This window comes from Anabrus simplex, chromosome 2, assembly GCF_040414725.1.
Source record: "Anabrus simplex isolate iqAnaSimp1 chromosome 2, ASM4041472v1, whole genome shotgun sequence".
Lineage (NCBI taxonomy): Eukaryota > Metazoa > Arthropoda > Insecta > Orthoptera > Tettigoniidae > Anabrus > Anabrus simplex.
The window spans coordinates 201,372,775-201,398,634 of NC_090266.1; the positions used below are offsets into that span (position 1 = coordinate 201,372,775).

The window sequence follows — 25,860 nt, forward strand, 5'->3', positions numbered from 1 at the left end:
GGAAATAGTAATTACCAAAGCCGACAAGGGAGGGACAATAGTGGTTTTAGATAAGGAGGAATACATCAAAAAAACAAACTTTTTTCAGCAATAGCACTTTTTCGGAAATAGATCGAGACCCTAAAACTAAAACTCAGAAAGAGTTAAAAACACTATTAAGAAACGCAACCTTTATTTTAAGTGAACAAGACGTCCAAAAACTGATAAACATGAATCCCGGCCTTTCAACAGCAAGAGCCTTACCCAAGTTACATAAAGAAGGAATTCCCATAAGACCAGTAATAAACTTCCGCAACAGTCCTACTTATAAAACATCACAATACGTACACACATTCCTAACCAAACATTATGTTTTTCACAACAAGACACCAATAAAAAATTCAGTAGATTTTTGCAAAGTACTCAAAAACTTTAAATTAACACCACATCAAGTAACATGTTCCTTTGATATCAAGGACATGTATACAAATATTCCAGTGGATGAAACAATAAAAATTATCAGGAAGAATCTTATAGAACACTAGCCGATGTACCCATGCTTCGCTACGGGATTCTCAGAAAGTCTGACTTGGTGGTTTTCCTAACTGAATTCAACATAGGTCATAACAGAAAACGTTAGTAGGAATGTAGCAATTGAAAGAATGTTATAAAATACTTGATCAAATGAAAAACTGCACACTTTCTCACTTTCAACGAACAGTACTGCGGTGCCGATCTAACAGTCCAAATTTCCAGAGCTGGAATAATCAGGTCGCACACTGCCGTGAACACACCTCTGTCATTATTCTGTTAAATATGCACACTACTCATTCCAATCAGTGCCTCAGAGTAGGGATGAACCAGAGGAATGGCATGCTAAAGAAGAAAGTTATCTGACTCCCCAGGTACTTCCCGCCAATATACAGGCAGGCTGTTACACTCGGTACGACCAGGCGAGTTGGCCGTGTGGGTAGAGGCGCGCAGCTGTGAGCTTGCATTCGGGAGATAGTGGATTCAAACCCCACTGTCGGCATCCCTGAAGATGGTATTCCGTGGTTTCCCATTTTCACACCAATCACACCAGACTGTACATTAATTAAAGCCTAGGCCGCTTCCTTCACAACCCTATTCCTTTCCTATCCCATCGTCGCCATAAGACCTACCTGTGTCGGTGCGACGTAAAGCAAATTTTAAAAAAAACTCGGTACGCTGCAGTAAACCTATCTATCGGGGATGAGTGGAAACAGGAGACAAAAAGCACATCACAACAAACAATGGTCAATCTAATGTTATTGTTGATAAAGTTTATGAGCTTTCTATATTGCAGGCCTTCACATTAGTTTTCTTTCGACTCTGTGATGTTAGGGCATCTTACAAAATTATTTATATCATAGACTGTAGTACATTTTTCTCAGATTTTACATACCTATTTTCACTAAATTCTGTTTACCAATTTTCTCGAGACTCGGCGCTGATATGAACTTAGTAACAAAAATCCAAATTCATGAATATCTCTGGGATTATATGCGGGACGGTAACAATGTATAAGACATAAGTGATCGGAAACTTAATAACTTCTTACATTACTACTACTAACTTACGACACAACTAAAAGTTATGTTAGTTATGTAATATTTATCGATATGACCACTAATAACATAAATGACTTATTTGAGAATTACATTTCAGGCCTTCCCCTAAACTACCATTTCACTCAGTGTGAATAAAATAATTTATAGCCTAGACCGTAGTGATTCATCACCCAACTTTACATTCCGATTTTCATTAAATTCTCTTCAGCCGTTTCCTCGTGATGCGTATGTATGCATACATACATACATACAGACAGACAGACAGACAGACAGACAGACAGAAATTATGGGAAAGTAAAAAATGCATCTCCTTGTTACTGTGGACATGACGACACAGAAATACCATTCTTTTCAAATTCTGAGCAATGTACAGACAAAACTCATATTTTATATATATAGATGTATCAACCAAAGGAATGGCATGCTAAAGAAGAAAGTTTTCTGACTCCCCGGCTATTTCCCGCCAATATTCAGTCAGGCTATTATACTCGGTACGCAGCAGTAATCCCATCTATCGGAGTTGAGAGGCAGAAAAAGAGACAAAGAACATCACAACAAACAATGGTCAATGTAATGTTATTGTTGATCAATGTTATGCCCTTTCGATATTGTAGGCCTTCACATTCAGTTTTCTTCTGACTCTGAAATACCAGTCTTATCATAGTCGGTACGTTAAAACCGAATAAAACATAAATGATTGGAAATTGTATTCTCTATAACTTTTGTTATGTAGTACTTTTCGATAGGGCCAATAACATAGGTATTTAAAAATTACATTTTAGGCATCTTCCCCTAAACTACAGTTTCATCCAGGGTGAATAAAATTGTTTATAACTTAGACTGCAGTTTCTTATTCTCCGACTCTATATACCGATTTTCATCAAATTCTGTTAACCCATTTTCTCGTAACTTGGCGTTGATATGGTCTTAGCAACAAAAAGACAAGTTCATGAATATCTGTGTTACCACAGCTGGTACGATAAAAATGTATGACATAAATGGTCAGAAATGTAATTCTATATAACTTTGGTTATGTAGTATTTATCGATACGACCACTAATAATATAAATATTTGACAATGAAATTTTAGGCCCACCACTAAAATACCATTTCACTCAAGGTAAATTAAATGATTTATAGTCTAAATTGTAGTGGCTCATTCTCCGACTTCGCATACCAATTTCCAATGAGATAGGACCACTAATAATGTAAATATTTAAGAATTAAATTTTTAGGTCTTCCCCTAGATAATGTGATTGTGTAGAAAAATCAAAGAAGCAAAGAAAGCTTAACAAATTTTTAATCCAATGTAAAGCACCAGTACTTTATACCTGCATGCAAGTACTATAAGTACAGTATTGTACTCTCAAGTACTGTGCGTGTTTTTTCTTTTTTTTTAAAGTCTTCTCATTTGAAAATGTATAACTGAGGTTCATCTGTTTTTATATAGCTACCATTCACAAAAAGAATTCACAAATCACACTAATGAAGCTTTTTATGAATAATTTTAGAAAATTATGAAGGCAGAATTCAAGTGATGGGGCAAATTCTATTTTGCAAAATAAAATGAAAAGTTTTTTCCCTTTCAGGAAGTCGCACATAAATTTATGTGGAAAAAAAAAAATGTTTACTTTTGAGAGATTTTGCTATGTTACTTGTAAAAGCTTTTCCTTCAGGTGAACATTTTATGTGCTGTGTTTGTAATTAATAGCAGGCAAATAATTGTCACTTCCCTGGTCGCCAGCGCTGCGAATTTGTCTCCCACCAAGCACTTTGCCATAATGCACTTCTCGGTGCCACAAGTGTAGTCAAGTGTTCGTGTTTTGTGCTAAGTGTGTTGTTTCAATGCCAACTTCATTACGTGAGTGTGTGTATATATACATAATACCTTTATAAAATACAAGAAATCTTGTACAAAAACACTCTGTGGCCTCATTGCCGCGTAAACACTGCCCGCATTACGGCAAAGTGCTTAGCGCGGGAGGCAGGCAACCAGGGCAGGCGACCAGGTGAGCAACAATCCCCTGCAGAGATAAAAGAAAGTCTCTGTATTATTATTATTATTATTATTATTATTATTATTGATGATTTTATTTTTAGAAAACATTTACTGGAAATCAGCTTGACAGTCTACTGAAGGAATTCGCATGTCTCAACTTGACAAAATATGTAAGTGAAGTTGCTGCTGCAATAGTTGAAGCTAAGTTGAAGATGGTTGATGTATGGCCAGCTGTTCAACTGTGTAATGTTCTACATGGAACATATTCTGAATTCTCAACATACTTACTTGATAATTGGCATAAGGTTTTGACCATCAAGAAGGATGAAAAGGTATGTGTGTCAGAATATATATTATTTATAAATGTTGACAAAAACTGTCATACTGCTGTTTATATTTAGATCCTAATCAAAGAGAATTTTTCAACTAAATGCATGATATAAGTCTGTATACAGTCTTCCTTATTTCATATTCTTTGGGACTGGTCTAGAAAGCTAAGAATAACGGCCGAGGGGATTCGTAGTGCTGACCATACGACACCTTGCAATCTGCAGGCCTTTGGCCTGAGCAGCAGTTGCTTGGTAGGTCAAGGCCCTTCAGGGCTGTAGTGCCTTTGGGTTAGGTTATATTTAGAGTCCGGATTATATGTAATTACATATTCTGTTCCCTATATGTAACTACAAGAAAAACTAAGATGTTGGTGAATCTCACTAAAAGGACCATTATTCCAGGAGTTTAAGGTTATATATTTTTATATATTTCAATAGATAATAAATATTTTAAAGTGATCAGCGGTACAACCTGAAATTACTACCAAAGAAAGGAAGACTGAAGATAATTGAAGGGCTCGGGAGTAAACTATGGTAAGTGACATTTTGATCAAAATCGAGTTATTGCATGTATAGTAGGGTAAGTGATCAAATGATCAATCTATTGCAAGCAGTACCCAAAAATGACAACAGACGGCAGCACGGTGAATGTTTTTATCTCTGATAACTACCGCTTGCTGCATGTACACTGTGGTGTGTGATGAAGATGGCGGTCAAGCCATTCCTTGACGCAAGGGCGATAACTGGTATAACTTGAAAACAATGTTATCTCACTCATGGGTAACTAATGCAGACATCGAGCTCAAATTATTATTATTATCATTATTATTATTATTATTATTATTATTATTATTACATTCTTCAAGCATAAGGCTATTCACCGCTACACATGGGAGGCTAGGGGTACCAGATCCATAATAGTCTATATCTTAACAGACTTTGAATTCAGGAAATCTGTTAGGAATGTACGAGTTTTTCGCAGATTTTTCGATGATACAGACCACTATCTGATCTGTAGTGAACTAAGTATCTCTAGGCCTAGGGTAGAGAAAGTAAAATCTATCTGCAAACGAATAAGGGTAGAAAATCTCCAGGACGAGGAAATTAGACAGAAGTACATGGATATGATTAGTGAGAGGTTTCGAACAGTAGACAGTAAGCAGGTTCAGGATATAGAAAGTGAATGGGTGGCATACAGGGATGCTGTAGTAGAAACAGCAAGGGAATGCCTAGGAACAACTGTGTGTAAAGATGGGAAAAGGTGAACATCTTGGTGGAATGATGAAGAGAGAGCAGCCTGCAAACGTAAAAAGAAGGCTTATCAGAAATGGCTCCAAACAAGGGTCGAGGCAGACAGGGATTTGTACGTAGATGAAAGAAACAGAGCGAAACAAATAGTTGTTGAATCCAAAAAGAAGTCGTGGGAAGATTTTGGTAATAACCTGGAAAGGCTAGGTCAAGCAGCAGGGAAACCTTTCTGGACAGTAAAAAAGAATCTTAGGAAGGGAGGGAAGAAAGGAAATCAACAGTGTTTTGAGTAATTCAAGTGAACTCATAATAGATCCCAGGGAATCACTGGAGAAGTGGAGGGAATATTTTGAACATCTTCTCAATGTAAAAGGAAATCATCCTGGTGGTGTTGCAAACAGCCAAGCTCATGGGGAGAAGGAAAATTATGTTGGTGAAATTATGCTTCAGGAAGTGGAAAGGATGGTAAATAAACTCCATTGTCATAAGGCAGCAGGAATAGATGAAATTAGACCTGAAATGGTGAAGTATAGTGGGAAGGCAGGGATGAAATGGCTTCATAGAGTAGTAAAATTAGCGTGAGTGTTGGTAAGGAACCTTCAGATTGGACAAAAGCAGTAATTGCACCTATCTATAAGCAAGAGAACAGGAAGGATTGCAGCAACTATCGAGGTATCTCATTGATTAGTATACCAGGCAAAGTATTCACTGGCATCTTGGAAGGGAGGGTGCAATCAGTCGTTGAGAGGAAGTTGGATGAAAACCAGTGTGGTTTCAGACCACAGAGGGGCTGTCAGGATCAGATTTTCAGTATGCGCCAGATAATTGAAAAATGCTACGATAGGAATATTCAGTTGTGTTTATGTTTCGTAGATCTAGAGAAAGCATATGACAGGGTACCGAGGGAAAAGATGTTCACCATACTGGGGGACTATGGAATTAAAGGTAGATTATTAAAATCAATCAAAGGCATTTATGTTGACAATTGGGCTTCAGTGAGAATTGGTGGTAGAATGAGTTCTTGGTTCAGGGTACTTACAGGGGTTAGAGAAGGCTGTAATCTTTCACCTTTGCTGTTCGTAGTTTACATGGATCATCTGCTGTAAGGTATAAAATGGCAGGGAGGGATTCAGTTAGGTGGAAATGTAGTAAGCAGTTTGGCCTATGCTGACGACTTGGTCTTAATGGCAGACTGTGCCGAAAGCCTGCAGTCTAATATCTTGGAACTTGAAAATAGGTGCAATGAGTATGGTATGAAAATTAGCCTCTCGAAGACTAAATTGATGTCAGTAAGTAAGAAATTCAACAGAATTGAATGTCAGATTGGTGATACAAAGCTAGAACAGGTCGATAATTTCAAGTATTTAGGTTGTGTGCTGTCCCAGGATGGTAATATATTAAGTGAGATTGAATCAAGGTGTAGTAAAGCTAATGCAGTGAGCTCGCAGTTGTGATCAACAGTATTCTGTAAGAAGGAAGTGAGCTCCCAGATGAAACTATCTTTATATCGGTCTGTTTTCAGACCAACTGTGCTTTACGGGAGCGAAAGCTGGGTGGACTCAGGATATCTTATTCATAAGTTAGAAGTAACAGACATGAAAGTAGCAAGAATGATTGCTGTACAAACAGGTGGGAACAATGGCAGGAGGGCACTCGGAATTAGGAGATAAAGGCTCATTAAGAATGATCTTGATGGATGAAGCTGTACGCATAAACCGGCTTCGGTGGTGGGGTCATGTGAGGCGAATGGAGGGGTATAGGTTACCTAGGAGATTAATGGACTCTGCTATGGAGGGTAAGAGAAGTAGAGGGAGACCAAGACGACGATGGTTAGACTTCGTTTCTAACAATTTAAAGATAAAAGGTATAGAAGTAAATGAAGCCACAACACTAGTTGCAAATCGTAGATTGTGGCGACGTTTAGTAAATTCTCAGAGGCTTGCAGACTGAACGCTGAAAGGCATAACAGTCTATAATGATAATGTATGTATGTATGTATGTATGTATGTATGTATGTATATATGTATGTGTGTATGTATGTATGTTTTGTTTAAAATCGAAGACATATAGGAGCATCCGTCATGTGATATTTTAAACTCGTATGTCAACCCCGATTCAACCCACCTTAGGGGTGTATTGTTTAAGACCACTTCTTATTCAATATCTAAGACATATAGGACAACCACCATGTAAAATTTTAAGCCCATATATTAAAAAGTTGGAGAGATATGAGTATTTATGTTGTCAGCAGCCTCCCCCCCCCCCCAGTCAAAAGCCCTTAGGGGTGGATTATTTTAAGATCACATTTTATCAAAACACTGACATGCAGGAGGGACCATTATGTTAAATGTCAACCTTGTATGTCAAAAGGTTTCAGAGAAAGGAATATCTTTGTGTATTAACCTCCTTTTTACCCTTAAGGGATGAATTTTTTTCTAAACTTGTCCTATTTAGCATCTAGTACATAAATAAAGAATCATTGAGTACAATTTCAAGTTTTTCTGGTAAACTGCTTCGGAGGAATGAATATTTTGGCTTTTAGGGTTTTACCCCCCGTTTTGTCTACTTAGGGGTGGAATTATTTGAAACTCTTCCTTAGTGGGTGCCTATTGCCTTTACCAGTTTTCACTTCTGTAACGTCTTCAGTTTTTGAGATATACTGTAGATTTACTTATTTCAAAATTTCACCCAATTTCTCACTTCTTTTCACCCTCCTTAAGTGGATTTTCCAAAAAAAAAAAAAAAAAGGTTTCTTTATTTTTACATCTCTAATCTGTCAAGTTTTTGAGATATACTAATTTAAACATTTCGTCCCCCTTTTCGCCCCATCACTGTTGGAATATCCAAAAATCCTCTCTTAGTGAGCACCTATACTGTAATATAAATGTATCCTCAAAATTTCATTTCTTTCTGTCCAGCAGTTTTGGCTCGGCGATGATGAATGTGTCTGTCAGTCAGTCAGGACATGTAATTTTGTATACGGTATATAGATAAGGTGATGGTTGAATACTACTACAATGATTATTTTTTATTACTTGTTCTTAATATCACCAACTCTTAATAATTGACAAGTTTGGGCAATGTGAACAATATCGTACATATATACTGAACCCTTTCTGGCCATCACGAAAGCTAAAGCTAAGTATCCTTGACAGCAGATGTGGCAATGCCAAATGCCTACAGGATTCAAACACACACTTCTCTACACCCATGATCTTCATTACCAGCACTCTTAGGGGGGTTTATTCAAGTCTAGAAACTTATATCTAGCTTACAGGCTTAAGGGGGTGGAGGAAAATTCAGGATGCTCTATGCTACAGCAAATGAAATTCTCTCAATGTGAGCAAACTAATATTTAATGGCCTTGGTTACAAATAAAAGAATAACTTAAACTCATTACATATGTTTATGTACGACATGTTTTGTAGAACCATATTTTGGAGTACGTGACCCTCCAGGAAAAAAACGTCACATGACAAAATAATAAACAAAACATTTAAGCAATACAAAATCAACCACTGGCTGTGTATACATTTCTGTCCTAGTCAAGGGGAAACCCAGGTGAATTCACATTGGTTGTACCAGGATTCGAATTGTGGATCTTCTGCCGTTATGGCGGGTTGCTGAAAAAGAAAACCCTTAATACTTTATTTCAGAAAAGGGGTTCCACCACCTAGTTCATTAATTAATTACGTAGTCTTACGGCCAAACTATTTCCTGGTATTTAAAACAAACCTTAAAAGGATTTAAACCTCCCTTGTGGAAATATAAATACGGACTTGGTCAAATGTGTTTCCTTTCTCTCCCTTCAGTCGTCACTCCCCTAAAGAAAGCCATTCATTAACACTGATTGTTGAGGGTTGACACATAACAAACATGATCTGCCCTTCGCACTGCTGGCGCAGTTCCTTCACCTCACAGAGCCCTTTTAAAACATCAACTCTGCATGAAAACCCCATACAATACTTAAAACGTCTCATTCTATTGAGAACATAATCTCTTAAATCCCATCTCGCACAAATGTCACTGTCAATACCTTTGGCAAGATAAACAAATCACAACCTGTGATAATCATATCATTAAAAGGGACTTCCTCGCTATCCAATTCCTGCTGACACAGTCACAAAAAATATAGACTGTTCATAACCTGAGCACGTCCAAGGAAAAACAACTCTCTCAAACATAAATGACCTGTCATATTTTTTAAAAATACTTCTTTAAAGTTCAGGGGTGAAGAGGAAATAGATATGAAAGTGCTTCCTTACAGAAAGCTCTATCTAAATGGGGGGGTCCAGCATCGTTCATAGTACACCTTACAGCAAATCTTCAGCCATGGACCTTATACTACAAAATTCCTACTAATTTACATTTTAAAAATCTAGTCTATTCCTGATCCAACCAACAGGCTTCAAAGACATGCATTAATCAGGCTCTATTTACATGGAATCATTATACCATTATTTCCCAACACCTTAATCTTTAAACTAATGCACTCACAAAATATACAGGGTGAAGCGAAATTCACGCACTCGGGCGTCGCAGCGCGACTCCTCACATGCCAGCAATAAAAAAATGTCTCTCACCAAACTTGTCCTGCGAGTATATCCGGCAGAAAAAGGACGTTGGAGAGTGACAATCTGGCAACACTGTAACCACATGTAGCGTAACTACCTATGTCAGCACATACTAGTCATGCCGTACAGGTGGTGCAGTGGATAGAGTTTGGGTTAGCATGCATGGGGTCGAGAGGTCTAAATTCTTCTAAATTAACTCACTCAAAAGCTTCTTATAGGCTTGGTGCGTATAGCAGTGTGTTACTGTGGATGGAAATCACGAGAACTACTTACAGACATCTTCATCAACAGCTCACTAGAAAGTGATGGAACCCACTAGAAGGAAGAATATACTGGACGTGGTGCTGGTAAAACCAGATGAGCTCTATAGAGAAACTGAGATGGTATTAGTGATCACGAAGCTGTTTTTCTTGTAGTTAAAAGTAAATGTGATAGAAAGTAAGGTCTTAAAAGTAGAACTATTAGGCAGTACCATATAGCTGATAGAGCAGGCCTGGGGGAGTTTAAAAGAAGTAACTGTCGGTGGAAAACAATAAATAAAAATGTAAACAGACTCTGCAGTGCTGAAACAATAAGACGCACCCAACTTGCACCCTAATGAATAACTCACAATCTCTCATGTGATTGTGTAATTGTTCCTTACTAGCTGACTAAATTTACAAACATATGTAAAACTACATTTAATATGGAAATTATAAAAATTAACACTCATTAAGTAAAATACACACTCGTCGGACCTTGTACTCACACTTACTTGTTACCTGCTTACTTACACATACGTTATTTGAAGGGCGCCAGCTGTCACTCAGTACAGCAATAATAGAATGAGACTCTTGACTATCTCTAGGGTGTGGGGTAATAAGCTTACTTTTGACAACATACCATATAAGTTCTGGGAAAAGGAGATTGGCGTTCGGTTTCCCCATTAATTTTGAGGTTAAGATATTTTACTGTCAAAGAAATGAAACTATGAATTCGTTTGATAGAACAATATATATTCTTTAAATAATATATCAAAAAATAGTGAGTCTTGTTGCGATAAAACAGATGAGAATATGAAATTATGACATTGCAACTGAAAGAAACTAGGCATGAATTTGAATTCTTCTTGACCGGACATTTAACAATTTATACGAAATGTTTCCCTCACTGATTCACTTGACTGTACCTTCAACACTTTGAGTGTAATTACGACGTATTCCTTTGATCTGGTGTTTACTGTAGATGTGTCATGCCTAATTTGGTGATACATCCTTGTGGCTGCTTCTTCTCCATATCATCTGACTTCTTTGTAAGTCAATATGGTATGACCTCTTGGCAGGTTCAGGGTTGCCCTCTCTGACTCCATGGTAAGCCCTTGCGTCCGTGTCTTCAACTGAGTGAGCGACCAACCTTGTCCTCACTCTCTCAATGACCAATAATTAATGGCTCACTGAGTCTTCTCCATCTCTCGTTCACACTTGTTGACTGACCAACTAAGGCTTCTTGATCTAGTAGACTTCTTCACTGTACTGCATCCGTATAAGTAATGACTGACGCTACAATATGCACCCACCTTATATAGACGTTGGTTGACACAACTACGTAATCTCCAGAAATAACAATGACATACTCCCACAACGCGGCAAATATTACACACAGTGGTGAAATCGCCGGGGGCGGCTGACTCTCTGAGCGCATATCCAAATAAATACGATGCCGTAGCCATGGAGTGACGATGACTTGGCAGAATCGCCAACAATATTGCACAATGCAAGGATGTCACATCCAATCTCTGATATATACAACAATTCTCACTGTACAGGTATTGAGTGTTATTCTACACATACGTATATATGCATACATCTAAGTACAATCTTGCAAGCAACAGGCAATTGCAAAATCGAATTGAATAAAACGGATAATTACAATAATAGTAATAATACCACAGATAAAATAATAATAATAATACTGACATAATAATAATAATAAGAATAATAATAATAATAATAATAATAATAATAATAATAAAATACAGATAAAATCATACAATAATAAAAATACAGATATCATCTTGTAACGGGATTTGAACCGTTACAATTGACATGACTATGCAAGGGACAGTGTATTCTCAAGTTCGTCCTTAGGGTCCAGCTGATCACCTTTAAAATTTAGCAGCAGTTCCAAATAATATCCGACCATATAACTTTCAGTTATGGCAACGAAAGCTCCATTTAGTTTACGACTTGTTGACAACATTAGCGATATTACCTCACAGCACAGCCACTCCTATTTTATAATGATGTGTAAATACAACTGACATGGTCTCTCACTTTACAAGAGTAGTTTGCTTGCGTGTCAAAAGTTCCCTCAGATATTTTGAACTTCGAGTACTGAAGGCCACACGAGTTCAATAGTCTATGAAATGAAGAAGATCCATTTTAGTTTCAGACACACATGTTTTTAAGACTGACTACGTGATAATTTTAGATTGTTATTTATCAATACTTTTAAACAAATTCAGTGTCTGTCTATGTTTTTAGATGTTATGTATTGCTAGTTTTAAGACACCACAGTGCTACAACACTAATAGTCTAATATCTCATTGTAAGTATAGATAGGCTCCACAACTAATTGTTTTAAGATTGATTTAGGCTGATGATGCCCATTAAACAAAGGGCGAAACATGTACCTTAGAACTCTGTAGTACTATGTAAAAATCTAACCACATAAATTGTGGAATGTATTGAATAGGTGGTTTAATAATAATTCCTGTAATATTCTTGATGTAAGTGGTATGTTCCGAGCTTCAGGGGATAGATGGGGTGGAACGATATTAGTAGATGAATAAGTTTGAGTGGTGTCTTTAAAATAGGAAAGATCGCAATATGAAGATAAAGTTGGAATTCAAGAGGACAAATTTTGGCAAATATTAGTTTGTATTAACACGTTGAGTGCCAGACGATTTTCATAGGATTGCCGTCTAGTGCCGTGAGCTAATAACATCGAGTTACTCCCTGGTGCCAAAACGTTCACAGGCTTAACCAAGCAAATGATCGCTGAAATGAGGCTGTATTTATGGTATATTAGGTTAAATTATTATTATGTGTATTAGGTAAAATATTGCGACCCCATATGGGGTCGTATTGGTCATTACGAACTGTACACGTACACGCGCTTCCATATGGGGTCGTACTTATACAGTAGTTACTGACACGAACCTCGGTAATATTTACCTTTTCCTTTGCAGGGACGCGTTAAATGCTGTTGATTATGAGAGATGTGTTAGCTTGTTCATACTGGAGCCGTAAAAATGTACGATCCCCGATTATAGGTCAGGAAATGTTTGTAAATGACGATCTTCCGATTTTAGGTTAGGAAATTTTTGTATAGAATATACTGTAGTTATATAAAGTAATGAAAATCATGTGAATTTGGTAAATTAGGATGTAACAGAATAATAATATAAGAAGAATTAGTAGTTAAGTAATACTGAACAAGTATATAATTTTGTTTGTATAAATTTTAATTTGAGTAAGAGAACCTAGCAGCGATGATTGTGCAACATGGGAAACCAGTGACTTTATCATTGAAGACGGTCATAATTTTTGCAACAGCTGGCTTAGAAACCCGGACTACAGTGGGGATACATATGCTGAAGACAGTAACATCAATGTGGATGAACGTGCGAGATCGCTATTTGCTCTGTACTGGGTTCAAAATCACTGTAACTATATACTTCGTCTACATCATCATTGTCCGACTTGTTCGATATATCGTCCAGACTATCTGCACTAAATCTTTTACTGTTCGATTTACTCGTAACGACTTAAAAAAGAAAAGGAAACTCACAGCTCTGCACACTTACATAAACAATCCGTGTGCGAGATAGACAATGACTTTGTCACCCTACAAAGCACTTTGACGTACCCATATGGGGTCATGCCAAAACAGGAATTGAGGAATGGAAGGTGGACTATGCACGTACTTAAATAGACGACCGGCAGATGGCAGGAAGAGACTTTATAGAGCTTCGAAACGCATACCTACTGCGCACCCAAATGGGTTTGCACAGTTCTCGAGTTAGAACGAACGTACGACCCCATATGGGGACATGAAGATCAAAAACTTGACTACTCTCACGTACTCAAATGGGGTCGCATGGCACTCAACGTGTTAAGGGGAGTTATGGATTGGAATAACTTACCAAGGGAGATATTGAATAAATTTCCAATTTCTTTGAAATCATTCAAGAAAAGGTTAGGAAAACAACAGATAGGGAATCTGCCACCTGGGCGACTGCCCTAAATGGAGATCAGTAAGTATTGATTGATTGATTGATTGGACTATAATAAACTGGAGATGTTGACATGCACTTATTCAATTATTTTACAATGCTGTCTTCAAATGATTATTTTTTAATGTCGCAACATTCAGGCAGAATGATGTGCTTATTGTTGGCTGCATTAATAGATACTGTGATACAGAGGTTTCCTTCACAACCTCACAAAATGGTTTTGAAAAGACGGTGTATCTTAGCAGTAAATCGCAAGAAATAATTCGGGATTGATACATTTTAATTAATACAAAATAACACTTTACAAAATGCATTTTAACCATTTTAAAAATAGGTTAACAATTTGAAACAAATTATTATAGCAATGTTGTATTTGCAAAGTAAGCTGCAATAGGCCATCATTTTTAAAGCACATTCATCATAACAGATACATTGTATTCTTTTAATGTAGTCGTCGTAATGATAGCAATAATAATAATAATATACTGTACTACAAACCACAGTGTGAAATTTTATAGTATTCCATCACAACCTCATAAAATGTACTTGAAAAGGCAATAGCATACCTGCCAACTTTCCCGATTTAGGCGGGAGACTCCCGATTTTCGACAGTTTTTCCCGCCTCCCGATTATTCTATCTTTTCCCCCGATTTTAGCTTATTTTCTAGTGAACTTCAAACATTTGTTTTCAAATCCCGCCATTTCAGCTTTTTTAGGCCAGTGGCCGGAATTCCTTCGCCCATTGGCCGCTTTCAAACGAAATATCGACGTGTATTAATGCGAGAAATGTGCGCGAATGTGCGATGTTTATTGAAACCTGTATATACGCGTATATCGATTGTAAATCTCTCGTTCTCGAGTGCTATGTTCGTGTTCGTTCCACTGCCTGCTCGATCTGCATCCGATGGCTGCTTAAACTGCCTGCTCATTCCATACTCAAACGTGAAACACGCCTTACAAACAATCTGCCGCTAGATGGCAGCACCAAACGTACCCATTTACCGCGTGAATACAACTAGATAAGCATACCAGCAAAATTTAAAATCTGAAAGTAAGAGAAATATTAAAGAATTTTACGTATAAAGTGGTGCTCTAGAGAGTTATAGCTTCAGCACTTTTCGAGAAAGAGGTTTCGACGAACAAGAAAACCTGGAAACTTTGTCTGTATGGTACTTCCCTACATTACTAAGTAGAGGTTTCACGACTTTGGCCAGCACAGTTTCTGACACAAGTTCCTGGTGCTTATTGTTACTAAAACACTTTAAAAAATTACATTGGCACAAAGAAGGTAGAACATAGTTTTTTATAATCTGGAGCAGACTTGCAGATTTCTTGCAGTACGGTAGAGCCGCCTCAACAAATTTCTGAAGCCTCATAATTAGGCCAATAAATCGTTGCTAGGGCTAGCGCAGCTATCAATGGGGATGAATTAAATGAGGTAGAAACGTTATTCAAGCACGTGCTGCATTCTGTTTTTTCTTCGATTACACGCACTAAATAACCACACACTAATCCCTGGTAAGCATTTTCCGAAGTGACACACACTGACTCAGGGGGCTCACGAAAATCTTCCAGTAAATCAAGTACATACTCAGGGAATAATAATAATAGACGGCCTATTAGGCGACTTGCATATATGTGAAGATGAAAGCCCTACCTAGGATGATTTCTAATGCTGAATATGCCATACACACCCCAGCCCCCGAACCACTGGAATTAACCAATTAACTAAATAGGCCCTTCTTACGTAAATAATAATAGTACTAAAAAGAGCAGTATATTGACACGATATTATACTGCTAGCAAAAGACTCGTAATGGAATCGTAATCTGCTTATCCTCCAGGGTTGGCTTTTCCCTCGGACTCAGCGAAGGATCCCACCTCTACCGCCTCAAGGGCAGTGTCCTGGAGCTTCAGACTCTGGGTCGGGTGGATGAAACTGGGGAGGATAACCAGTACCTCGCCCAGGCGGCCTCACCTGCTATGCTGAACAGGGGCCTTGGAAGGGATAGACAAGGAAGGGTGAAGGAAGCTCCCGGCATTTGCCTGGAGGAGAAATGGGAAACCACGGAAAACCACTTCCAGGATGGCTGAGGTGGGAATCGAACCCACCTCTACTGACCTCCCGAGGCTGAGTGGACCCCGTTCCAGCCCTCGTACCACTTTTCAAATTTCGTAGCAGAGTCGGGAATCGAACCCGGGCCTCCGGCGTTAGCAGCTAATCACACTAACCACTACACCACAGAGGCGGACAATGGAATCTATGACAGCATATTATTCTGTTTTGTACCTTCACATTAACAGTACAGTGTCCCCAGATATTATATTACTTAGTATGTAATACTTCAAACCTTACGCTTACCATTTTCTGCAATGGTGTTTGAAGAGCTCTTGTTAGACGTGTCTGTGCTTGAATCTCTTCTCTTAATCATCGCTGAAATTAGCGGTTGTTTATAAGCTGGATAATCAGGGAAAGGGCTGGGTACAGATCTTGTTTTTAATTTTCGCGTTTTGCTGGTCACTTTGAAATCGTCATTTACGAAATGTAGACTGCAAACCACGGAATAATCAGGAATCCATTTACTTCCCTTGCTGTTTCCTTCCCTTAATATAATACTTAACCACTTTCGACGCAATTGTGTACTTGAAGGTATATCATGGAATGAAATATCACGGCATTCTGGTTTCCCATTCTTTGATTTGCAGAAAGGCACGCAGCAGTACACCATTTTCACTGAAAACAAGTACAGTCTATCCTATTTCCCGCTATTTCATTCCGACAGGTCTGGAGCCGGTTAGTGCTGCCACCTGCTGTGGGTATTTGTAAACGGAGTGTTTCATTTAGTGCCATGTTAAAATGTTGTAATGAGCAGGCAGTATAAGCAGCCATCGGATGCAGATCGAGCAGGCAGTGGTTCGTTCACACCGTTGCCTACGCTATAATACAAGGCCTTGAAATGCACTCGTGGAAACGGGTTGCTTCCTAGTTCACCATTCAGCCGCTAGGATCGCGGACTTGCCCCCTTGTATTCGCATGGCCGTATATGTCAATAAGTAAATTACATCCTAAATAAGTATTGGCTTGAATATGTCATTGAAGTTTCAAAACTTTCCTTCTGAGGGGCTTCTTATCAAGTTTCAAAACTTTCTCTCTTCTACTTGAGTGGCTCAAAGCAATGTTGTCTAACAGAGGTCTCAGAAATTTTCATAGTAGAAAAAGAGGTGGTTTTTCGCCTTTACACTTTCCACACTTAATTTCACTGTTGAACATGACTTTCGAAAAAATAAACGTACACCTTTTAGTAACTCTCTTCGGGACAAGTACTGCGTAGCCGAAGTGACAAATTCCGTCGTTCACTGCAGAAGTGCCACAGACGATTTTCGGTATATGAGGGCTCCTCGATCTTGAAAACGAATAAGACACAATGTTGGACTTTGAGTAGCTGGAGAACAGATATGTTCTAAACAGCCTTTACAGTCTGTTTTTTATTTTATTTTGCCACACGATCCATAATGTTATTGTATTCCGCATGGCGTCTTAGGTAGCTGAAGAAGAGCTCGATGTCATAGCTCGTTAGGTTCCTCATCAATGCATAATGCAAATGTATATTTATGAGGTATTTTACGCAGGCCACAGTGGACTGGGTAGTCGAGATCTATGCCTGATACATTTCTCTCATGATTCTTTTTTACTTTCTCTGAATGCATTTTCAGTTTCTTAATATATGACAGGAAATCATTAATTAACCAACTGAGGAGTTCATCTTCAGTACTAAAAGTTGCTTTTTTTTTTTTTTTTTTTTTTTAGTGACTTTACATCGCACCGACACAGATAGGTATTATGGCGACGATGGGATAGGAAAGGCCACTGCCTTCGTAATGTCCAGGCCGTACTGTACCTCTGATGACGTCACGCTTTGGGGGGGGGGGGACTTGAAGGCGATACGCATACGCTCCGCTTGAATAACACACTCGTTTAAATTACTTAAAGAACTGTTAACACCTTATAAAACCAAAACCTATCCTCAAATATTTGTTAATTCTGACATACAATGCATATCCTTCTCCGTAACGTTCTATTTCTCGCGTATATACGTTCGTTTGCGTGAGTACAGCCTAACACTTTGAGACATTTTCTTGCGATTTTATCCATTTTCTGGTCAACTGGAACATTCACATCATACACACTGACAGAAAACATGCAGCCAATTACCATTACTATTTATTACAAATATGAATTATTTCTGTACCTCACTGTTTCCACTCCATGAACACTGCAGCTTTCCTGGACCTCTTACAGGAAGTTACACCAGTATGGAGTAGGTCTGCTCTCTTTGAAGCACTTTGTTGAATACACAAGTCGGTGTGAATTTTGGAAAAATTATTTAAAAATATATTCACCCAAATATATATACACTGTCCGGCCAGGTCTTCCAATTTCTTCCCGCAGTCACAAATGATTAGGGAATCTGCCAACTGCATTGACTCCAAAGCCAAGGATGTTGTGACACACTTAGGATTGTCTGAATTTAGAAATACCATCTTATAACTTATGTATCTGACACTAACACACAAAATACTTTGTACACCTCAATTCCAAGTCCTATTGACATGTCTGATGGATACCTTAAGCCCCCTCGATTTAGGAAATTCAGATATCTTACTTCTGGAGATAATTCATAAATAAGATCTGAATCTGTCCGAAGATAAGATTTACATAAATCACACTGCTGTTTGATACTAATAATTTCGTTATGTGTTTATTATTATTATTATTATTATTATTATTATTATTTTGCTATTTGCTTTTTGTCGCACCGACACAGATACGTCTTACGGTGACGATGGGACAGGACAGGTCTAGGAATGGGAAGGAAGCGGCCGTGGCCTTAATTAAGGTAGAGCCCCAGAATTTGCCTGGCGTGAAAATGGGAAACCACGGAAAACCATCTTCAGGGCTGCCGACAGTAGGGTTCGAACACACTGCCTCCCGAATACTGGATACTGGCCGCAGTTAAGCGACTGCAGCTATCGAGCTCGGTGATACTCATAAATAAGACTTGCATTTTCAAATACACCGAATTTAGATTAGCCGTAGGTCTGATTACATAAAAATATAGGGCCTACCTAATGTTACCCATGTTTATGACATAATAAAAGAAATTAACTCACCATCTGGACGGGACACTCTTATTTCTCTCAGGATGTGATTTTCAGGAAAGTGCTTGATACACACAACTGTGTTGTGATTAATTATTAAATTCCCCTTCTTCCATAAATTAACTCGTTCTTCATCAGAAGGAAACGCTAATACCGGAGTGTACTCTCCTTGTTTATAATTGGCTTTGCAGGCAGGCACACAGCAACTCTTAGGCATGCTGATTTCCCTCACTGATCATCTTAATTCAAGTACCGTATATACAATTCGTGGTTAATAATAAAACACAGAATGCACTAACTCAATTAATTTTACACTATAAATATAACTCTACACAAATAAACTACAAAATTAAAACACTGAAGAACGATCTTCTTAACCTATAGCGTCATATAAATACACACTCACACTAAGTTTTCTTCACTAATTAACGACTTTCCACTTAATAATGCAGTCGATGACGACTCACTCTCGCATATATCTGAGTGAACACGCGGCCATCCTTAAAAATTTCAATAAAACTGCGAAAATCTATGTTTAACTCTACTAACTCATGTGCTAAACTTCCCCCCTAACGATCAACTGATTGCTTTCCCGCGCTCGTTACAGTACGGCCTGGACATCACGAAGGCAGTGGAAAGGCCTAGGAGTTGGAAGGAAGCGGCCGTGGCCTTAATTAAGGTACAGCCCCAGCATTTTCCTGGTGTGAAAATGGGAAACCACAGGAAACCATCTTCAGGGCTGCCGACAGTGGGATTCGAACCCACTATCTCCCGGATGCAAGCTCACAGCCGCGCGCCCCTAACCGTACGACCAAATCGCCCGGTTAAAAGATGCTCGTTTGTTCTCGTTCCTGAATATGTCCCATGTGAGGTGTTGCAGACGTTATGCGCATTGAGCAATTTAATAAAATGCTCCATAATAATAATAATAATAATAATAATAATAATAATAATAATAATAATAATAATAATCGTATGGCCTCAGCTACCGTGTGCAGACATTTCAATTTGCCGCCATCTGGCTGTCTGCTCGTCAATTTCGACGTTCCGTTTTACTCTAGGCTCCCACTAGATGGCAGGCAGAGTAAACCGAAACTCTCTTGGGCGTCTATGGCTGAGATTTAATGAATTTTGTCGGGTAAACACCAAATGTGTCACCAGAGATCTTTTACATGCCGACATCGTACGACATGGAGTGTCGAATGGACTTTTTTCCGCCCTTCAAAAATCCGACTACCTCTGCCGGGTTTGAACCCGCTATCTTGAGATCCGGAGGCCGACACTCTACCGCTGATCCACAGAGGCAGCTAATGCTCCATAAAACAAATGGCTTATTTTAAACTGTATTTTATGCTCTCGGGACAAAACGACCTCCATACTTTACAAACCAGAGATTGTTTCAGGGGAAAATACAATATTTTTAGCTCTTGCTACGTTCATTTTCGTGAAATTTGATGGGCAAATTATTTTCCTCGTTGGTTTCCTAATTTAAGATTTCTGAGTATGAAGATGCCTCTCAAATGATTGCCGGTCACGGTAGCAAAGCTTAAAAAAAGTCCAGTGACAAATTTTGGGATCGCCCGATTCTTATGACGTAACTCGGATCAAAACTTAGGAACATTCATTGGAAACTTGTGAAACGATTTTCCACTACCTTTAATTTCTCGTGAATAAAGCATGATTGGAACTGCGAATGCTTAACATTAGGCAAATACATAATACATTCACAACCAACTCAGTTAATGAACACGTTTAAAGGCGCGAGCCTGGTCGACAGGGGGCAAGATAGCGATCCCAGCGGCCCGGCATTGAACTTCAGTGTAACCACTTCCATAGCGTTTTACGGGCTCTATTTCCAGGCCTTGTATTATAACGTAGGCAACGGTTCACATCAGTCTAGTAGATTCCATCCTCTTTGGTCGATTATAGAGACTAGTCGCTTTCTTAGTAATTTAGTGACATAATTTCAATTTATCTCAATATAAATAAAATAACAGTTTTGCCTGTACATTGCTCAGAATTTAAAAATGATATTTCCGTACCGGTCGTGACCATAGTAACAAGGGGAAATGCCCGTTTTAATTTTCTGTCATTTCTGTCTGTCTGTATGCATGTACGTACGCAGGCTCATGACGAGAAAATGGCTGAAGAGAATTTAATGAAAATCGGTATATACCGTCGGGGAATAAGTCGCTACAATCTAGGCCATAATTTTATTCACGCTGAGTGAAATGGTAGTTTAGGGGAAGGCCTAAAATTTAATTCTCAAATATTTATGTTATTATTGGCCCTAGCGATAAATACTACATACCGGTAACTAAAGTTATATATTATTACATTTCCTATCATTTACGTCTGATACATTTTTACTGTACCGGCTATGATAACAGACATATTCATGAATGATTTTTTTTTTTTTTCTAAGTCCATATCAGCGTTGAGGTACGAGAAAATGGCGAACAGAATTGTATGTAAAGTCAGGGAATAAGGAACTACAGTCTATGCTATAAATAATTTTATTAACTCTGTTCGAAATGGTAGTTTAGGGGAAGATGCCAAAAATTTAATTTTTAATGACCTATCTTAGTGGTCATATTGAAAAGTACTACATAACAAGAGTTACAGAGAATGCAATTTCCGATTATTTATTATTCAGTTTTGCAAGAGACAATTCTCATGATTGATTTGTATTGAAACTGACTTAAGCAAATTATCACAAAAATAATTTATTCTATTATCACCACTTTTTTCAATACAAGCCACATGCTACGTGGATGAAATTTACATAATACTATATACACTTCTCAGAGACATGTTTCGCCCCTTGTTAAGGGCATCATCAGCTTGTAGGTAACCTTAAGGTCAAATGTCTGAAACATTATCTATTCATACATGGATTACAATGAAAAGTATGTTACACGTTTATCCATGTATGAATAGATAATGTTTCAGACATTTGACCTTAAGGTTACCTACAGGCTGATGGTGCCGTAAACAAGAGGCGAAACATGTCCCTGAGAAGTGTATATAGTATTATGTAGATTTCGTCCACGTAGCTTGTATTGAATAGGTGGTGATAATAGAATAAATTATTTTTGTGGTAATTTGCTTATTCAGTTTTACCGTTCTGACTATAATAATATTGGTGGTGATGGTGATTAAATTTTGAAGATGATTATAAGAATGAGAAAAAAGTCGTGAAAGAACAATCGCTTGAATAATAACACAAGAGGGAGTCGTGAAAGAAAGGACGACTCGCTTTACATTAGATGCTCTAATATCACAGATTCGGAAGAAAACTAAAGTGAAGGCCTCCAATATAGAAAGCTCTTTTTTTTTTTTTTTTTTGCTAGGGGCTTTACGTCGCACCGACACAGATAGGTCTTATGGCGACGATGGGATAGGAAAGGCCTAGGAGTTGGAAGGAAGCGGCCGTGGCCTTAATTAAGGTACAGCCCCAGCATTTGCCTGGTGTGAAAATGGGAAACCACGGAAAACCATTTTCAGGGCTGCCGATAGTGGGATTCGAACCTACTATCTCCCGGATGCAAGCTCACAGCCGCGCGCCTCTACGCGCACGGCCAACTCACCCGGTGCTCATAAAATTGATCAACAATAACATTACATTGACAATTGTTTGTTGTGATGTGCTTTTGTGTATTCTGCTGCCATTTATCTACGATAGATGGGATTACTGCTGCATTTTTAGTATAACAGCCTTCCTGAATATTGACGGGAAGAAGCTGGGGAGTGGGGAGTTAGATCTCTCTCTTCTTTAGCATGGCATTCCTGTGTAAACTTACTGATACTACTGGTATGTAACACAATCGATCATCATAGTATTCCAGCTATTAGATACCTACTCTGAGGTAGTGATTTGAATGAGCAATGTGCACACTTATACGGAATAATTACACAGGAGTGTTCACGGCTGTCTGCAGCCTGGTTGTTCTAGCTTTGAAAATTTGAACTTTTAGATTAACACAGTAGAACTTTTCGCTAGAAGTGAGAAAATGTGCTGTTTTCATTTTATCTAATATTTCTTATGAAAGCATTGCTTTTAATCACGACATTCATACTGGCGTCATTGTAATGACATGTTGACTTCAGTTGGGAAAACTATAAGAATCCATAGCGAAGGAGGGTACATCAGCTAGTTATTTGATCCAAATAGCATTACTCTTCGTGCTTGATGCTAAGTAATGGCATCTAAGTGCATGACTGATTCACACATGTGGAGCGCTGAGTTCATACTATTTTCGGTAGGCTTATCGGAGACTGATCATCTCACTCACATATTTCCTGTGAGGGAATAGAGATGTGTAATTTTTAGCCTTATAGCCTCGTATAGCAACAGTCGGGCTTTGAGACAGTAAGTGTTATAAGTATATCGTAGTACTGTATTGCGCAAGACATGTAGAATAAGCAATTATGACCAATTGTATCTCCTGATTTCTCCTGATTTTTCCTGATTTTCAAATCAAAATCTCCCGATTTTTGGTTTTGTTAAGTTGGCAGGTATGCAATAGACAGATATAATTATAGAAATAGGCCCCCTTGACTTGATATCAGTAGCTCACAGAAATACCATATTTTACATACATAAATTCCTGCCCTCGCCCCGAGGTGGTGCAACTCTTTTCAAGCACACTCCTAGCAAAAATGAGCTGCATGTACCATTTTTACCACATTACAGCCCTCATCTTAAATTTCTAGCAGTATCGGGAATCAAGCCCAGGCCCCGACGAAGGCAACCAGTAGTGTTAACCGTTATATCACAGAGGTGGACTTGATCATATTACAAATATAGGCACATAATCATTTATTGGCAACTTTAAGAGATTCTGATTTTTTCTCCTCGTGCAACTTTTTTGATCATATACATGCCATTTCAAAATCTGGGATTTCAATTTGTCCAAGATCAAACCTGTGCCTTTTCATTAGAAAAAAAATCCTCTCATCTCTTCTTATTGTTGTATTTCTCTTCCCCACTTTTGAGACGCGAGGTCAAAACCATTCACAGGGTTGATCAGTATGAGAGGTGACATGTTCAATCAATCAATACTGATCTGCATTTTACCGAGCTCGATAGCTGCAGTCGCTTAAGTGTGGCCAGTATCCAGAATTCGAGAGATAGTAGGTTCAAACCCCACTGTCGGCAGCCCTGATAATGGTTTTCCGTGGTTTCCCATTTTCACACCAGGCAAATGCTGGGGCTGTACCTTAATTAAGGCCACGGCCGCTTCATTCCCACTCCTAGCCCTTTCCTGTCCCATCGTCGCCATAAGACCTATCTGTGTCGGTGCGACATAAAACAACTAGCAAAAAAAACTGATCTGCATTTAAGGCAGTTGCCCAGATGGCAGATTCCCTATCTGTTGTTTTCCTAGCCTTTTCTTGATCAATTGCAAAGAAATTTTAAATTTATTGAACATCTCCCTCGGTAAGTTATTCCAATCCCTAACACCCCTTCCTATAAACAAATATTTGACCCAATTTGTCCTCTTGAATTCCAGCTTTATCTTCATATTGTGATCTTTCCTATTTTTAAAGACACCCCTCAAACTTATTCGTCTACTAATGTCATTCCATGTCATCTCACCACTGACAGCTCGGAACATACCACTTAGTCAAGCAGCTCGTCTCCTTTCTCCTAAGTCTTCCCAGCCCAAACTTTGCAACATTTTTGGATTGCTACTCTTTTGTCGGAAATCACCCAGAACAAATCAAGCTGCTTTTCTTTGGATTTTTTCCAGTTCTTGAATCGAGTAATCCTGGTGAGGGTCCCATACACTGGAACCATAGTCTAGTTCTGAGTAAACTGTGTAAATATAAACTGTGTAAGTAACAGCAGAAATATGCTTACATTTCATGGAAACAATTTTGTTTTTTCCAAGACCTCCTTAGCAGCTTTAACCTACGCTAACATTATATCATATTGGAAATAATCCAGAGATATTTTTCTGAAGACAGTGTTGTTGAATGTATGCATGAACATTAATCTCGTTATCACTACAAATACCACCTGTTGGTGGGGGACGCAGATGAAGAATACACCCATGGTATTCCCTGCCTGTTTTAAGAGGCAACTAAAAGGGGCAACCAAGGGATGATTGAATTAGAACCATGAAACTACTTGTCATTAGTATCATCATGCAGGTAAAGCCATGGGTCGCCTTTACTTGTGAGTAGTACCACTATGTTAGTTACACAATAGGTTTGTGATTAGTAGCATCAGAAGTTGAGTCTGTATGGGTTTTCCAGTACCCGTGATTAGTACCGTTGTAAGAAACAACATGGGTCTGGGCGTTGCCTGTGATTAGTACCCACTATATGAGGAACACCACGGGAATACTGGCGCCCGTGATTAGTACACCTACGTGAGGAACACCATGGGTTTGCATTACTGTGTGAAGTACAATACTTGTGAGTAGTACCATTATGTGTGAAACACTGCGAGTCTACACTACAGTACTTTTGATTAGTACCGCAACATGGCAAATACCATGGTTCTACTTTACTAGTGATGAAATGAAATGGCGTATGGCTTTTAGTACCAGGAGTGTCCGATGACAATTTTGGCTCACCAGATGCAGATCTTTTTATTTGACTCCTGTAGGCGACCTGCATGTCGTGATGAGGATGAAATGATGATGAAGACGACACATACACCCAGCCCCCGTGCCAGCGAGTTATTTACACT

At 38.5% G+C, this 25,860-nt stretch overlaps 1 protein-coding gene across 2 annotated transcripts in view; it reads left to right on the top strand.

The window, feature by feature from the left end:
• The window catches only part of LOC136864008 (regulator of nonsense transcripts 2), a 514,509-nt gene that overhangs the window by 93,528 nt on the left and 395,121 nt on the right, over positions 1 to 25,860 (top strand). For both annotated transcript variants that reach the window (XM_067140503.2, XM_067140504.2), the window contains exon 4: positions 3,672 to 3,902. In XM_067140503.2, coding sequence (XP_066996604.2) covers positions 3,672 to 3,902 — 231 coding nt within the window. The remainder of the gene's footprint in view (positions 1 to 3,671; positions 3,903 to 25,860) is intronic.